This window comes from Pelophylax lessonae (genome assembly GCF_965119305.1).
Source record: "Pelophylax lessonae genome assembly, chromosome: 5".
Lineage (NCBI taxonomy): Eukaryota > Metazoa > Chordata > Amphibia > Anura > Ranidae > Pelophylax > Pelophylax lessonae.
In genome coordinates, this window is record NC_138772.1 from 161,169,350 (window position 1) to 161,187,203 (window position 17,854).

The window sequence follows — 17,854 nt, forward strand, 5'->3', positions numbered from 1 at the left end:
TACCAGACTCACCATTTAAGCATGAGTATCTTGGGCCTGATGGCAGTTTCTTTGAGACAGTACTATATGCTCATGTAGAGAGATGCCACCTCACCAAGACTGTATAAAAATCCCTTACCTCTGGAAATCCAAGTACTGACCAAAGGGAACGAACTATGCTTTACAAACTAAGTCGAAAAGCAATAAATCACAACCCGACCATGTCAGATCACATGCAAGTTTATTAAAAACTTACAAAGTACCCTACAGCCCTACCTAGGACTGCCATTCACCCAGTTCCACTCCAGACCTCTACAACACAAACAACATTCTGTTGTCATGGGTCAAGTCAATCAAGTCTCTGGATGGACAAATTTCTTTGGCACCAAGGATAAGGCTTCCCAGCTTAATGGCTCAGGAATACAACTCTGAAATCTGAAAAGTCCTTATTTCCCATCTTCTGGAAGATTCTCACATTGGGTGCCAGCCTGTTAAACTGGGGAGCAATCCAGTGTATCTTGTTGGTGTAGTGGACTTGGAGGTTTTTAGGGTCTTGTCTCTCAGTCAATATCCGAGATCTTTGGTAACTGGACTATCTCTGCAGTATTTCACCATCCTGCTGAAAGGTCATCTTATCCAGATTCAGCTTGACAAAGCCACAGTGAGCATTTACAATTACCATTAGGGAGGACCAGATGTCTTGCCACGGCAAGAGAGGTAGGTTGCATCATGTTCTGGGCAGAAAATCAGCCTTGTCCACTGTGCACATCCCAGCCATGGAAAATGGGCAGAGATATTTCCTTAGCTTTAAACATATGGAGAGTGGTCTCTACACCTAGGGGTGTTCCAAGACTTGTGTCACTGGTGGGGGATACTGGATGTGGAGGTTCAGTAACATACTGGACAGGTTTGTCTCCAGGTACAGAGATTCCCTTAAGAAAACATTGTATGCCCTCATGACTCTGTGGGATCAGTACTCTCTGATTTATGCCTTTCCATCCATGAAATGTCTTCCTTGTCTGTTTTTCAGAATTCAGATGGAGGACAATCCAGTGATATTCATTTCTCCAGACCGGCCCTGGTGGATGTGGTCATTCTGGTAAGACTCCTGATACATGTTCTGTGGACTCTAGCAGAACATTTATATCTGTCTCAAGGACCAATTTAGCATGGCTGGTAAAGCCCAGGTTCTGAGAGACAAGGGTATCTCGGAATTAGTGATTCTATTTATGTTAAAATCTAGGAAGTCTACTTCTCACAAAGTTTATCATCAGATGTGGAAGGCATTCTTTACTTGGTGTGAGTCTTGAGGCTTTCACCCCAAGACTCTTTTTGTGTAACAGAATCTCTCCTTCCTACAACTGCATCTGAACCAGCGCCTGGTTCTGAGCACTATCAAGGGTCATTTTTCTTCTCTTTTTATTCCTTTTCGGGGGAACATTGGCTTATCATATTCTGAATAAAACATTTGTACAGGGCATGTGCCATGTAACTCCATTTTTTTACTTTTTAATCTGGTAACTGTATGTCATTACCCATTACATATACTGCGGCAGGTTTGCTCTGTCATGTGCCCATTCACTACAGGGGGAGGCAATCAGAGGGTTTGTCGGCCGTGATTGCCTATGGGGACCCACAATCGCTCCCTGTGAAGACAGAATGGCGGTCTGCTGTTGTTAACACGGCAGACCGCTGCTCTGTCAGTAATGAACACAGGGATCCTGTGTTCCTCCTATTTAGGAACACAGGTCTCTGTGTTCATTCAGTAAATACAACCCCCACACCGTTAGAAAGCACCCCCTAGGTACACATTAAACCCTCTGATTGCCCCTGGTGTTAATGTAACGCTCCTGCGTTTTATGTATGATGTGGATTTTCAGCTGCAGAAATATTCCACTTCAGTAGTCATGTAGAGAAACGCTGAGACACCAATCCCAACTCTCAATGACTCATCATGTGTGGATGATCTCAATTCAGCAAGTAAATACACACACTCAATAAGATGTTTCCTAGAGTGACTTATGTATATAGTAACACAGTGATGATAGGCTGAAGAGACAGGTTGGGTAGAGATGGTAGATGACAGACACTTGAAAGGAAATGTTCTTGAAAGTAAGATAGTAGCAGATGGGATGCAGATAGGTTTAGCAATCATGTATGGTAGCAGATGACAGAGTAGCAGGTGGACATACAGGAGAGATCAACCCAGTGCAAGAACAGGTGGTAGTAGGCTCAAGAGCTAACAATCTTAGATAATGCAGATGTAGTAATAGTCCTTAGTATGCAGAGCTAGATAGTGTAAGCTTTAGTATGAAGGTTATAGAGGTTTCCCCTGTGGCGTACTTATCACTAATAGCAATGTAGCAGAGGAGAGGTTCGGCAAGAGCGGATGATCCGGTAGCGGGATACAGGGATCAGCGCAGTGTGGTTCCGACAGCGAGGTATGCTTGCAAGCATGAGAGCTTCAAGACAGGTTAGCATCAAGGCACAAAGCAGTTTGAACGAGCACATGTGAGTGAGAGCCGGCAATCTAAATAGCCATCCAGTCCGGCGCTCAGTGATGACAGCATCAGTCTTAAAGGTGTATGCGCACCTTACCAAAAGAGAATGGTGGGGCGCATACACTTATGAAAGAGTAATTAGGGTACCCAAAGGTACCAGAACATTACAGTTAACCCCTTCCCTGCCGGTGTCAGTACAGTAACAGTGCATATTTTTAGCACTGATTACTGTAGTAATGTCCCTGGTCCCCCCGAAAGTGTAAAAAATGTTAGATAGGTATCCGAACTTTCGGCCGCAATGTCTCAGTCCCGCTAAAAATCGCTGATCGCCGCCATTACTAGTAAAAAAAAAAGTAAAAAAAATAAAAATGACAAATCTTTCCCCTAGTTTGTAGATACGATAACTTTTGCGCAAACCAATCAATATACACGTATTGGGATTTTTTTTTTACCAAAATTATGTAGCAAAATAGAAATTGGTCTAAAATGATGAAAAAATTAGATTTTTTATTTTTTTTATTGGGAATGTTATATAGCAGAAAGTAAAAAAAATGTTTTTTTTTTTTTTTAGAATTGTCGCTATTTTTTTGTTTATAGCGCAAAAGATAAAAAACGCAGAGGTAATCAATTACCACCAAAAGATAGCTCTATTTGTGGGCAAAAAAGAACATCAATTTTATTTGGGTACAGTGTCGCACAATCGCGCTATTGTCAGTTAAAGTAACGCAGTGTATATTAGTTTATGAATTTATTTTGCTATTTCACTCGGCTTTATATTTTTTTTTTACATATTTACATGCTGAATAAACTGTCCAGGAAAAGGAAGAGTTAAAGGGGCGGGGACTAACCATAAAAAGGGAGTGCTTACAATGGTCAGCTTTTGTTTAAGTGGATTAAACCTTTTTTTTTTTAAACTGTTGTAATTGCTTAAAAAGTGTTAGCTGGAGTTGGGTTTCAGTTTCTTGGTTGCTTGCTTAAACTCCATGTAGGTCCATTTAAGAATACCCTCTCAATAGGGTGACAATGCTGCTGTGCAATTTCACTGTAAAAAGAACAGCATTGTCACCCTAAAGAAATAGAAAAATAAAGGACCTACTTGCATGATTATCTGCTTTTAAACTACATCAGAGGAAAATAAAATGTCAAGCAAAAGGACAGCTGGCAACTCTGTAAATCTTCCAATTCTTTATTTTCACACCTTAGTGAGTAAAAAGGACAAGGTGGCTAACGCGTTTCGGCGATAAGCCTTGGTGTGACCAAAGGAAAATAAAACCTGCGATGTTAGTGACACACTGAATTATAAACAATTTGTCAGGTTTATTTTATACTTTATTTTCTACAGTTTTCTAATTTTAATATTTTCTTAAACAGTCTATCAATCATCACTTTTTAAGTTAACATAAAATTGTAGCTTTCTTTGTGTTTAGCGATAAGCACAGTTTACTGCTTCAGATACTCTGCCACATGCCAAAAGGCAAACGAGGGAATATCTATCAAGGGTACAGCATTTAGGAGACAGTATCATTTACAATATCCGTGCTGTTTTGTGAGGTTTACAACATCTGCATCTTTACTTTATTTTTTGTTGTAATACATGACTAAAAATGACCTATAAAGCTAATAAGAAGTCGTATGGAGAAGCTTCAGGATTGCTTAAGTGCAAATATATCACAAAATATGGGAAAGTAAGCAAAAAAAAAAAGAACAACTAATTTAAAGAGAAGCAGAGTGCTGTACACAGCACGGTTCCTAGAATAGCCACATCTAGCCATCATGTAAATCAAAGAGAGAGCAAACAGTTAAGTGCAGCAATCAGCCTAACAATTCTTCAGAGGTTCTGAATTTTTGAGCAGCCCTGTAAATGAGAGCATCTAATGAGTTAGATGGCTTTCATGGACACTTCTTATTTTCTGCACTGATTAATATAAATTTTGAAAGCATGTGAATAAAATAAACGTAATGTTATTATAGTAAACTACTCTGACCATTAAATACTGGGGATGTGAATTGATTTGGAGGAGACCTGATTGACAGAATTGAAAGGAAACATATCAAAGGAATTAGTAGGCTCTCAGTGGGCTGTACTAGAAAATAAAATCTCAGACTTGAGCTTGTTATGTAAAAATACACAGAAGGACACCAACTAAGTGTCATCAGGGATTGAACTATTAAAGCGCAACAAAATCATATAATACAGCGAGAAATAGGATTGCTTGCTTCCATCCTATTTCAAATCAAAGGGGAAAATGTTTACTGCAACTGGTGAATAGTAAAATAAAAATCAGTATCTTTAAGTTCACAATCTGAATAAAAATAAAAGTATTGAAAGTAATACTTGAAAGGTCAACTGGATTTATTTTCTAAAGGAATAGAAACTTCACAGTGCAAAGTGAATGATCACTTAGCTTAGTAGATAAGGAAAAGCTGTGTTTTACCACTTGCCGACTGTAGTACTACGTGACTGAGTGCATGTGGTTACGGCGGCGCACACTTTTTAGGATTTTTTTTTTTACCAAAAATATGTAGCAGAATACAAATTGGCCTAAACAGTTAAAAAAATTAAATTTAAAATTTTTTTTTATTGGGAATGTTTTATAGCAGAAAGTAAAAAATACTGCGTTTTTTCAAAATTGTCGCTCCTTTTTTGTTTATAGCCCAAAATATAAAAACCGCAGAGGTGATCAAATACCACCAAAATAAAGCTCTATTTGTGGGAAAAAAAAGGACATCAATTGTATTTGGGTACAGCGTCACACGACCGCGCAATTTTCCGTTAAAGTAACGCAGTGCCGAATCGCAAAAAATGGCCTGGTCAATTAGGGGGTAAAACCTTCCGGGACTGAAGTGGTTACTCTGAACACCAAATTACATGCAAGGGAAGGGGGGGGGGGGGATGGCGCTGTACCTTGCACATAGTTGAATGATTGAAGGGGACATACCTTTACCTTATTCACTGAGCCAAATGAAAATTTACTTTGGAAGGTGAATATGCTCTATTACTTTAGTATATCATCCCCATTAAACTGTCTCTTACAATGGGTTATTTTATGCTAGATAGCCAAGTGCAGTATTTTCTAACATTAAAGTTATTCTAAGGGGTTGTAAAGTCACAAGGTTTTCCAGCCAGGGTCCTGAAAAGACGTGGATCTGGGCTGTCCTGTACAAAACCACTGCAAAGAGGAAGTAAGTACAACATGTTTGTTATTTTAATAGAAAAAAAAATGAGACTTTACAATCACTTTATTCATTAAGGTAAAAAACCTTCTGTGCTGCAGGATTCCCCCAGCACCCCCTTATACTAACCTGAGCCCAATCTTGATCCTGTGATGTGCATTAAAGCAGTGGCTCTTGCCGCTGTCTCCCTCCTCACTGGGCAGATTGATAGCAGTAGCAACCATTGGCTTCCTCTGGTTTCAATCAAATGCTGTGACGAGAGAACGGGGGGCAGGGCCGAGCCGCCCATGTCTGTTCCTATAGATGCAGACAAGGCGGCTCGGGAGCAAGCCCACATGAGTGCCCCCAAAGAAAACGGCTTTCTATAGTAGACACTCACTGAAGAGGAGGAGCCAGGAGCACCAGTGCGGGACTCCAGAAAAATATGATCGGAGCTGCTCTGTGCAAAATAATTGCACAGAGCAGGTAAGTATAACATGTTTATTATTTTAATAAAAAAAAAAAAGCAAAAGCTTTAATGTCCCTTTAAAAAGGAACTTCACCCCATAAAATTTACAAAAAGACACCTTTACAAATGTTCGTTTAACTAATGAATGTAAGATAATTTCATGTCAGCATGAAGAGCTAATGGTATTTTTAGTGGAATAGGGAAAGGTCAACTTTAGGACCATATGTGTTTTTAGGTGTGTTTTGGGTGTGAAACGTTATAGGCACAATGTAAGTGTGGCAAGTGTTTTTCTGGAACCCAAATCAAAGATGCACCAAGTAGGACTTTAAACATAAGGCAAAATCTGTATCTGTATTCAAATCTGTAGCACACCTAAAACAGAGATTTAAAAAGTGCCTTATGTGTAGATACTAGTTTTTCCATAGATCACAATATATTAAGCAGAGACATAATTAGAAATAAACTTCCATGACAAACTCATTTTATCATTTGATAACTGTTTACGGACAATAATCAACAAGTTGGTTTATAGCTTCTTTCCACCAGCTTTGATACTCTCTAGCACATAAAGAGAACCAGTTACATTTTGTGTTTTGTGAGCATCTGAACGTTCGGTTTCAAATTATTATTATTATACAGGCTTACCTAGTAAAGATTTATTTTGAGATCCTTGCCAAATTTTACTTGAGGATGATTACTGAAGATAAAACTCAGAAGATAAAGGTTTCCTGAAGGCTGACAATTGCTGTACTGTCAACTATCTCAACTCATCATAACATTGTTCTGTATTCCAGATAGCTTAACCACTTAAGGCCCGGAAGATTTTACCCCCTTCCTGACCAGGGGGTAAAAAAAGAGCGACGATTTTGCAAAAATAACAATATTTTTAACATTTTTTTATATGTAATTCCCCCCCCCCAAAAAAAAATGTAAAAATCGAAATTTTTTAACATTTTAGGCCAATTTGTTTTATGCTACATATGTTTGGTAAAAAAAATTGCAAAAAGCGTATTTTGATTGGTTTGTGCAAAAGTTATTGCATTTACTAAGTAAGGGAAAGATTTTTGTCATTTTTATTGATTTTTTTTTAACGAGTAATGGCGGCGATCTGCGATTTTTTTTGCGGGACTGCGACATTGCGGCGGACAGATCGGACCCTTGACTGACATTTTTGACAATTTTGGGGGTACCAGTGACATTACTGTAAAAATGACACTGGGAGGGAAGGGGTTAACTTTATTGGAGAGGGAGGGGTTAAGTGTGTCCCTAGGGGCTTGTTTCTAACTGTGATTGGATGTGGCTGTGTGTGTAACAGCACAGATCAATGGTCCTACATAGCAGGACCGTATGATCTGTGTTTTTACACAGGGGAGAGTGACAGGCGGCTTTGTTTACATTAGCCGCCTGCCTTTCTCCCTCTCCACCCGACGATCGAGAGTGACCGGCGGACATCGGGTCCGCCGGTCACACGCGCCAGCTTCTTAGTGAAAGAGCAGGGCGGGAGCGCGCCTCCGGCGGAGCGCGCTCGCCCCCTATTGGCTCCCAGGTTAGTGACGTACCGGTACGTCACTTTGCCTGGGAGGGGCTGACCGCCGCCGTATATAGTCGGGCGGCGGTCGGCAAGTGGTTAAATAGGGATGACAATTGCTGTACTTTCAGCTATCTCAACTCATCATAACATTGTTCTGTATTCCAGATAGTTTAAATAGGGATGAGCTCGGGCGTGTTTGAAACCTAATTCAAACCCATATGAGCGAGCCCACAAGGAAGCTGTCACTATACTGGGCAATCATCTGAGTGTTCTCCACTCTCAAACCCCATATATTTATATGGCCCTTGACCTTGGCTGTATATGATTGGCCCAGTACAGGTGACAATTCCCTGTTGAGCTCGATCACATTGGTTTGGACTAGGATCCGAAAAAAACCCAAGTTCATCCCTACTCCTAAGAGATCATAGCAGTATTATACATAGCGCTCTGTATTTATTTGAATTCCTTATATCTATGGATCTGTATTAGGGTATACTGTTATGCACACTCAGGAAACAGCATGTGTTATCAGCATTAGGTCACATAGGGGACCATCACTGTCACATTGCAGAGATTTCACTTCCTGTCCCATAGCCAAACAGGAAGTTAGAGGAAATCCCTTCAAATTAGGGGAATTCCTTAGGGACCCCCAGCTCACCAGAACTAGTGTTCATATTGGAAGATTTCCCTTCTATTACAAGCCAAAATTTGGAATTTTCTTTTACTTTCACTTTCAATTATGATGGTAAACAGGACAAACAGAGAGGGGGAATCTCATTAACCTCTTGCCGACCACCCGCCGCAGGTATACTGCGGCAAGGTGGCTCGGCTGCACAAATTGCCATACCCATACGTCGCTCCTCGGAGGCGCAGGCATAGTGAATCGCGAGAGGGGAAGCGGATGTGCGGGGCCGGCGGCCGCGATCACTCCCCAGGGAGGCAGAATGGCGGTCTACCGTTTTTAAACACGGCAGACTGTTGTTCTGTAAGCAGTCAACACAGGGCTCCTGTGTTCCTCCTATTTAGGAACACAGATCCCTGTGTTGATTCCATAAGCCAATCCCCCTCACAGTTAGAAAACATCCCCTAGGCATACATTTAACCTTTTGATCGCCCCTGATGTTAACTCCTTCCCTGCCAGTGCCATTAGTACAGTAACAGTGCATAATTGTTGCATTGATTACTGTAGTAATGTCACTGGCCCCCCCAAAAGTGTCAAAAATGTCAGTTTGGTGTCCAATCTGTCTGCGACAATGTCGCAGTCACGCTAAAAATAGCTGATCGCCACCATACACTTATTGGGATTTTTTTTACTAAAAATATGTGGCAGAATACAATACAATACAAAATTATGAAAAAATTAGATTTTTTTTTTCTTATTGGGAATGTTATATAGCAGAAAGTAAAAAATATTGTTTTTTTTTTTTTTTTCAAAATTGTTGCTCTTTTTTTTGTTTATAGCACAAAAAAAGAAATATCGCAGAGGTGATCAAACACTACCAAAAGAAAGGCACTAATTTTATTTAGGTACAGCGTCGCACGGTGGTGCAATTGTCAGTTTAAGTGACGCAGTGCGGAATCGCAAAAAATGTAAGGTAAAATCTTCTGGTTCTTAAGTGGTTAATGAGGGCACTGACATCAATACAAACTGACAAGCATTCTAAAGCCCCGTACACACGTACCGAACGATCGGCCGTCTTTTGTCCAGGGCTGTCGTGTCTGTTGAAAACTGCAAAAGACTGCACACGAATTTTGTCGGCCAACAACAGCCGACTGCAGAAGTGATGTCATGTGATGGTTAACTTTCCTTGTCTTTTCTTCTCTGAGCATGCCCAGTCTTGCTAATCTGCTGTCTGTCGGCCGAAATCTGTACTGACTGGCGAACAATCGGCCGTTCTGGTGTTGGCCAACAAAAATTTTAATGCCTGCACGACAGATTCTGTTCGGCTGAAAATGCGCTGTCGGCTGTCGGAAGCATCATACTAACAAGCCGACAATCGGCCGATCGTTCGGCGGCCGAATATTTACGGCCAACAATCGCTATGTGTGTACGGGGCTTAATCCTTCTGCATTCTGCACAAAAAAAGTTTTGTCTTTGGTTATTCTTTAAGTGTGCAGACATCAGATGCACTCTCATTATTTTTATTTAAATTTTTGCATAATTCCATTGCTGTCTAGTTCTCCCTATAGGACCTAAAATATTTTTTTCTAAAGATGTCATGCTATTAATGAATTTTTAATAACAAAGCAAGCATTCATTTTTGAAAACCATATCTGTAAAAGCTCTAGGATAATGTTATTATCAATATTTAAAATTAATTAAACCATGTTGTCTTGCTCACCGAGTTGTCTTTCACCAGGAAAGCGCAACACTGGATCCCAGCCATTAACATTTTATGAGGATTCCATGCAACTGAATCGGCCCTAGGTGGAAAAAAAGTTTTACTGTGAATTTAATTACAAAACATCCATTGGGCATAGGTTTTATCTCCCCAGATTGTATAATCATGCACCCACCACCCACCCTTCTAATTGCTTTGACCCATGTTCATAGCTGTATTTATTCATCATATGCACATACTTTAACACCTTAAAATCCACCCAGCGACTAGCTAGGCTCCAAACAATGCATATGTAATGCTGATTTTTGCACAGTGAAACATTATTAAGAAAAACTATTCTAGCCTGACTTATTGCCACTGTACAAACAGACCTACAATATTAATGGTGTCATACAGCCCTGGGGGGGCACACTTAGGTTTGTAACCTTTAATGGGGGAAAAAACAACAGCCTTATCATTTTTATATTTTAAATTTCATTGGCAAGTATACCATATTTACTGGCAAGAAGGCAACTTCAGTCTGGTGGAGATCAAATTACCAATACACGCCCCGTTAATGTGGCCTCAATCAACCAGTGATGGCTACTTTACAAGAAGGCAAATATTAGGTGAGGTGTTATGGTGCCAGTATATGTATAGCCAAAACACTTTTTTTTTTTTTTTTTTTAATTGCTGTGTTTCTGCTAGGGAGATTCAACCTTTCATTTTTTTTTCTTTCAATAAATGTTTATTAAATGGTTTTGTTGGAATGACTCAACCTCTCATTTTAACCTGCTGACCATTGTCACCAAGAGATAGAGTGATGGTCAATAAAAAGTTTTAGTATTGTAGCCAGATCAAAAGGTATTAGTACATTTCTCAATAGGAATAACTGTTACAATATATTTGGTTATACATATACTTTAAGCAAACCATGTTGTATAGATATTATTGGAGCCATGTTTCCAGAGCTTTTTCTCCAGGGCCCAAATCCTCCCTCTATCCTTTATTCTGAATAAGTTAGTATCTTAATATCCATTATATTCACGATTAGGAAATAGGAACAGCAGTTTCCCCATACTCGGTTTTCCTGCAGCTGTGTATTTTAATCTTCTATAAATGGCATGAATAGTGTGCCTCTGGTCCCACATCAGAATGGTTATTAAGGCTACAGGTATAATTAAGTGATGCAAAGAATACATTAAAGCTTGCACATCATGCACATCATGTCTGCAGTCTACGAGATGTGTGGCTCAACGTGATATGGGCCTATGATGCTCACCAGAAGGTGGCGAGGAATCAGCCAGAACAAGTGGGAGTTGTCTGCACGCCAACCAAGCAAAAATTACTTCTGGCACCTCTCTAAGAGGTTGTCTGGTCTCTTCCCATTGACAAAGTTCACAAGAAACTTCAAGGATCCACAGTGATGGTGGAACTGCCCAAAGGAAATGGTGGTGCAAGGGGAGTGGCTAGTTGCATGCACCTTGACTAAAGTTCACAGAAGAAAGGTGGTGCAGCTCATCAACTTAGGGACAACTCCAATTTCACTTACCAACCTTACCACCCTAGCAAATCAGTACGTAGTGCCCCGTCACTGCATCTCGAAGGCTCAGTGGAGTAGAAGCTATTTGTGCTCTACTATAAGCAGCCATGTCCTCATTTGATGTTTCACAATACAAGTTGCTGCGGGAACAACTGGACATACCGAAGCCATTGAATACTCAATCCATACAAGGAATGCTCCACCTATTCTGGAGCGACACTGTCATATTCCCCCAGTGCTGTGCCAGGAGGTTAAGGACTTCCTCTGCAACATGTTACAGAGTGGGGTGATTTCGAGAGAGTCATAGTCCGTAGGCTGCTCCAGTGGTTCTGTTGCAAAGAAAGATGGAAGTCTGCAGTTTTGTGTCAACTATTGCAAATTAAACACCTGCACTCATTTGGATGTCTACCATTACCCTGGGTAGAGGAGTCACTGGCAAGTGGTTACTGGCACATCTCAGTGTGAGATCAAGATCATAAAAAGACTGCCTTTGTCACACCTCTGGGACTATTTTAATTTAACTATATGCCCTTTGGCCCGAGCAATGCCCCCAGCACATTCAAGCACCTAATGATGAGGTGCCTGGGAGACTTCAACTTTGAGACCATGCTGGTATGCTTAGAGAGTATCATCATCTTCTCCAAGACCTTCAAGGATCATGTCCCAGCTGGCACAGTAGGGGTTAAAACTTAAGCCCAGTAAATGCTGTCTTATGAGGCAATGGATCCAGCACCTAAGGCATGTTGTGGAAGCTGGAGGCGTTTCCCCTGACCTAGCCAAAGTCCAGGAGCAGACTGGCACTCTCCAAACACTATTACTGAGCTACTGTATGCTCCTTTCTGGGACTAGTGGGCTACTATTGAAGGTTTATTATTATTATTATTATTATACAGGATTTATATAGCGCCAACAGTTTGCGCAGCGCTTTACAATGTGAAGGAAGACAATACAGTTACAATACAGTTCAAAACAGGAGGAACTAGAGGGCCCTGCTCGTTAGAGCTTACAATCTAGAAGGGAGGGTCAAGTGAAACAAAAGGCAATAACTGTGGGGGATGGGTTGATGGAGAAAAAGGAGGTACATTTGTTAGGGGTTGGTAGGATAGGCTTCTCTGAAGAGGAGAGATTTATTCCGAAGTTCGCCCAGATAGCTGCCCCACGTACCCAGTTGGTGAGCAGTCACAGCACCCAGAAAAAAAGGCAGCTCTTCACCCTCCATCCAAGCTCAAAGGCATCTAGCCTAACAACAGAATTTTGAGCTGCTTAAACAAAAACTAAGCGGATGGCCTTTGCAGATGTATATGTATGGGTGTATATACTGTAGATAGGCGTTTACAAGGCCTGGGAGCTGTGCTGGCTTAGGTACAAGATGGCTGAAATCGGGTGATCTAGCCACAGCCTCCCACCTACCAAAGAGAACCCCCATAACTACAGCTCTTTCAAAATGGAGCTGCTGGCTTTAGTGGGAGCCATCACAGAGCAGTTTGCAGAGTACCACACAGGGTCGGACAGAGAGGGGTTTACGGACATCAGCCCTCTCCCCTACCTGGATACAGCCAAGCTAGGGGCATTAAAGCAAAGGCATGATTCAAGTATAAGATCAACTAAAGACCTGAAAAGCTTAATGGCCATGCCGATGCTTTGTCCAACTATCCAGTGGAATGCCCAGGGGATAATATGGACTTAAAGAAGACATAAAGGTAGTTTCTCTGCTATCTACAGCGGCAACCTCATGCTCGCTAAAAGAACAGGTGAGGATTTCCTAGGTGGAATCCACTAAAATGTACAGCCAAGAGAAATGGGCACTGATTCAATAGAAGGACCCAGACCTTATGCAAGTGCAGTCCTTCCTCTCTTGGTGACGTAAACCCTCCTGCTCTGAGTGCCAGACTGTCTAAAAAACCTTGAGTGATTCTAAAACAATGGAATTGACTTGGGAAGCGGTTCAATGTACTGGTGTACCAGGTGCACATTCCAACACACTACACTCTGTAAGTGGACCCTTTGGGGCTGACCAGATTGAATCTTTGGTCACTTCTTGATACTTCTTCTGCCAAGGACAGGTGGAATGGGTCCAGAAGGTCTGCTGGGAGTGCAAGACTTGTTCTGTACAAAAGTCCCTGCCTGAAAGAACCACTCCAACGACTATTACCACCTCGAAGCCCCTAGAGCTGGTCACCGTGGACTTTCTCACAATCTCCAGCTCACCTTCAGGATATCGCAATGCCCTGGTTTTTGTCAACCACTTTACCAAGTTTTCGGAGGTAATCCCCAACATGGATCAAATGGACCCAACCACAGCTAAACTGTTTTTGGGAAAATGTAGTCCAACCCTACAGTTGCCCCAAACAGATACTCTCGGATCAATGCCCGAACTCTAAATCAGTAATTATGTTCAAGCTGTGCCACCTCAGCGGTATCAGGAAGTCACGCACTATCTCTTACCATCCACGAGGGGAACTTGTAAGTGGTTCAACCGCACCCTGCTGGGGATGCTACAGACTCTTTAACAGAGACAGATGTCACTGACATGTGGGGGCTGTGGTGTAGGCCTACAACAACACCATGCACCGGGCCACTGGTCACAAGCCCTTCTTCTTGATGTTCAGATGCTATAATTGGCTATTGGTGGATCTCCTAGTGGGCTTTCACGAAGATGTGACATCCTGAACACCTAGCACCTAGCTGCAGGAGCACTCAGAAAGACTACCGAAATCCAAGCAAGTGGTGCTAGATAGACACAAAGACTTGGCTGAGGACTTGTTCTGGAGGATCTGCTGTTGCGTCTGGGTGACTATGTGTTGGAGAAAAATACAAAGAACCTTTTCTACCAACTCCAGTGTATGATGTAATCTCATAGGGACCTATTCCTGTCAAGAGAAATCATCATCGCAATCTGCTAAGGGCCTGTGTGATAAGTAGTGACTGTTCCACCAAACCAGCAGGAGATTGGGAGATGATTGATCCTGTGAATGTCCCACCTGCACAAGAAGTCCCAGTTGAATGTTACCTTCCTCCTCTCTTGCTGGAGCCTCAATCCTCTCCTAACCTGGAAGCAGAAATCCCCAGTACATCGACTATGGATAGTCCAGCCACTCCTGCGAGTTCCATGGACTGTCCAGAATTAACCAAGGATTCAGACTTGGGCCCAGGTGATGGGGGTATGGAAAGCCAGATTGACCCCCAAATGCCTGTGGCCTCAGAGCAAGAACAGAATCACTTGCATCCTAAAGACACTGTTACCCATTGGACATTGTAATCTAACCGTGGTCAGCTTCCTGCAAGATACTCTGATTATGTTATTTGAATCTGTATCTGATATGGTTTAATTATATTCATTGCATTATTCCTGTTGCTCCTTAATGTGTTGTAAAGCTGAGGATAGCATCTATCAAAGATCGGGGAATGTAGGCAGGTGCAGTCTACCTTCTCTACCGCTGGTGGCACTTAACTGCAGGGGCATTGCAGGGGGAGAGGAAGTTGAGAGGAACATTGTTCCTCTATGATTTCCTGGGTCACTGGGGAAGCTATCTGATTGGATGCTGTTGCCGCATGCCAGGGCTAGCAGTCATCTTGGGTCAGGCAGAGCCCTGGCTCCCAGGTTTGGCCCGCATTTTCTGTATGAGCAGTGTACCCATCTGACAGGGACAATGATTAGCTGCAGGGAGAGGTTCCAGAAGAGTAGATTAAAGGATAGGGACACACCATCCTTCCTGGAGACCTCCCAATTAAGGGCCAGGTCACATTCCACCCCTCAAGACAGACGTAGTTGGCACATCTGAGACCTGCTATGATACACACTACTGTTACTTGCCGTAAGCATTCCAGGTCAGGTGCCTTCCTGACAGGTACTGGATTGTGCAATAATACAAGTTCTCTACTCTACAAAAAGATTCGGACAAGTGTGATTACTGCCGCCGCACCAAGTTGTACCTACCCACATGCTGGATTTATTGTGTATAACAACAAAAGTTATATTAGAATGTGTGGAACAAATAGAGCCTCCAAAATACTGAAGCATGGGGATTTTACCTGCTGAGCCACTGAGGCAATAATACTATTTCAGGGTATATTAAGTGAACTAATTTGTACTTACCGGTCAATGCCGTGCAAAAGCTTTCTGTATTTTCTTGAAATTAAAGCTGATCCTCCCCAGGAGGCCTAAAAAATACGATATAATCAATATTACATGCATTGTAAATGTATATAGAAAAAAATTGATATAAATATTATTACAAATGTGTCGCAATGTTGTAATAACGTGTAATGTGTAATTATATGTGCACATTAGGGCATTTATATTTGCTCATTACATATGCAAGCTCTGCTCTTTACTTAGTAGTGCTGCACTAAAATGTGTTTTACTTTACCTCCCTCATATATACCTCCCTCCCTCCCACGTCTTATAGTCAGGCATTACTGATTTAAAATAATGTTCTATGTATTTCACTGAGATTATGTCAGACTGCTGACTGCTTACTGTGAAATACAGATGGTCAGTACCAGAAAAATATACATATTTTTGGACATATAATTGGATCAGAAAGCAGAAAAATATAAATACATATAAAACATTGCAATAATAACGCAATGCGATCACTGAAAATATGAACATTTCCATTGCCGTCTTCTAATAAAAAAAGTTAAAAAATGAAATAACTTCAGTGTAATTATACAAACAAAGGAAAGGCCACAGCTGCTAAGATGATGGCAGAGCTCTGTCCCTAAAATATTTGAAAACCGAAAGAGAAATTTTGCCCATGGGGCTTTCATGAGTTGTGCCAAATAAAAGTAATAGCAATATGTAAAAAAGATTTAAAATGTATTTCTTGTTAGAGTTAAAATCAGACATATTTGTGTATGTCAAGATACAAAAACACAATATGCATGTATTGTACATGTAATGTATGCACACGTCACTTGGCTGACTATCTTGGGTCTTCCACCTTGAGGTACTGTATTCATTCCCCATTCAGGGATCCTGACTAAAGCCTCGTACACATGATCAGATTATCGGACACATTTTCGTTTTTTGTTGCATGCTAGTCTCATATGGAAAGTGAAGAGGTTACTTTCATATGAAAATTCTCGTACGACAGAATTTAACTTCAGAAGTGATAGTTTCCGAGCATGCCTAGACTTGCTCTTATGATTTTTTTTCGGAGGAAAACTGTACTATTTCAATGAAATTCGGGCGTTGTGTTTATGTACGATAAAAATTTTATAGCCTGCACATCCAGTTTTTTTCGTCCGAAAATTCGTAATCGGCTGTCGAAAGCACTTTACTAATGGCAGATTGTTCATCGGATGAAACTTTCCTTCCGATTTTCTTATAGTGTGTATGGGCCTTTACTTGTATTCATTGCTCATGTTCATCATGTGTCTTATACTTAAACTCTGACCCTTATACTAGCCTCCATACCATTTAGTATTGACTTAACCTGCCCTGAGCTTTACTGTCACCCTTGGTTTCTTCCCTTGCACACTTTTATAATCCTTTTATCATCTTTTGTCATTCTTACTATGTTTACTTACACTCTTCAGGGTTTTGTTCTTTTGGGCCCTGTTGTTTATCCCAACCCAGGGTCTGCCCCTCTATCAGCTCCAGGACAGAGCTTACCCTTTAACATGAAATACATTTTGTATCTTTTTTACATATTGGTATTACTTTTATTTGGCACAATTAATGAAAGTCTCATGGGCAAAATGTCTCTTTTATTATAATTATCTTTCCAAAATACATTTGTTATGAGTGGTTCACATGAATAGTTTAGAAATTAGGTTCATTGAGATGCATGTAAGTTTATCCAGGAGTATTGAATGTTTGTGAGCAACAGAAGCAAACATCCTATTGGAATACTGATATAGTGGAATTATAGGAATGTTTTAAAGCTTCATTTTTTTTTTTTTTTTTTTTTAGCACAAGGACATTAAATGAGAAAGGTCCCTTGTGCTAGTGGCTGCTCTCTTCATTTGAATCTTCAGTCCACTGCCCCCCCCCCCCCCAGTAGCCCTGCAGCAGTAATCTTCTGGTACTGTGAGGGTAATATGAGCTATTGGACCTATCATAGGCACTTGTCAATAGTCCTGACTATTCTTACCCTTTTTGCCCCCTCCTCCATTCCTAAAAACTGTGCTATAGCTTCCCACAATGGAAAGCACTCTATGAATGGAGGGGTCAGACCTTTCATCTATACACTTTTCCTCTATTCATAGAGCACTTTCTATTGCTGGAAGCTATATTACAGCTTTTTTGAATGGGGGGGGGGGGGGTGAAAGGGCAGGCATAGTCGGCACTCTTGGCATGTGACTATGACAGGTCCAATGGCTCATATTAATGTTTGAGGGCAGCAGGAG

The 17,854-nt window shown here is 41.2% G+C and overlaps 1 protein-coding gene across 2 annotated transcripts in view; it reads right to left on the minus strand.

Annotated features, from left to right (window-relative positions):
- GADL1 (glutamate decarboxylase like 1) overlaps positions 1–17,854 on the minus strand; it is a 426,922-nt gene that overhangs the window by 139,032 nt on the left and 270,036 nt on the right. For both annotated transcript variants that reach the window (XM_082257434.1, XM_082257433.1), the window contains exons 10-11: positions 15,594–15,658; positions 9,976–10,057 (exon numbers count right to left, since the gene is read on the minus strand). In XM_082257434.1, coding sequence (XP_082113560.1) covers positions 9,976–10,057; positions 15,594–15,658 — 147 coding nt within the window. The remainder of the gene's footprint in view (positions 1–9,975; positions 10,058–15,593; positions 15,659–17,854) is intronic.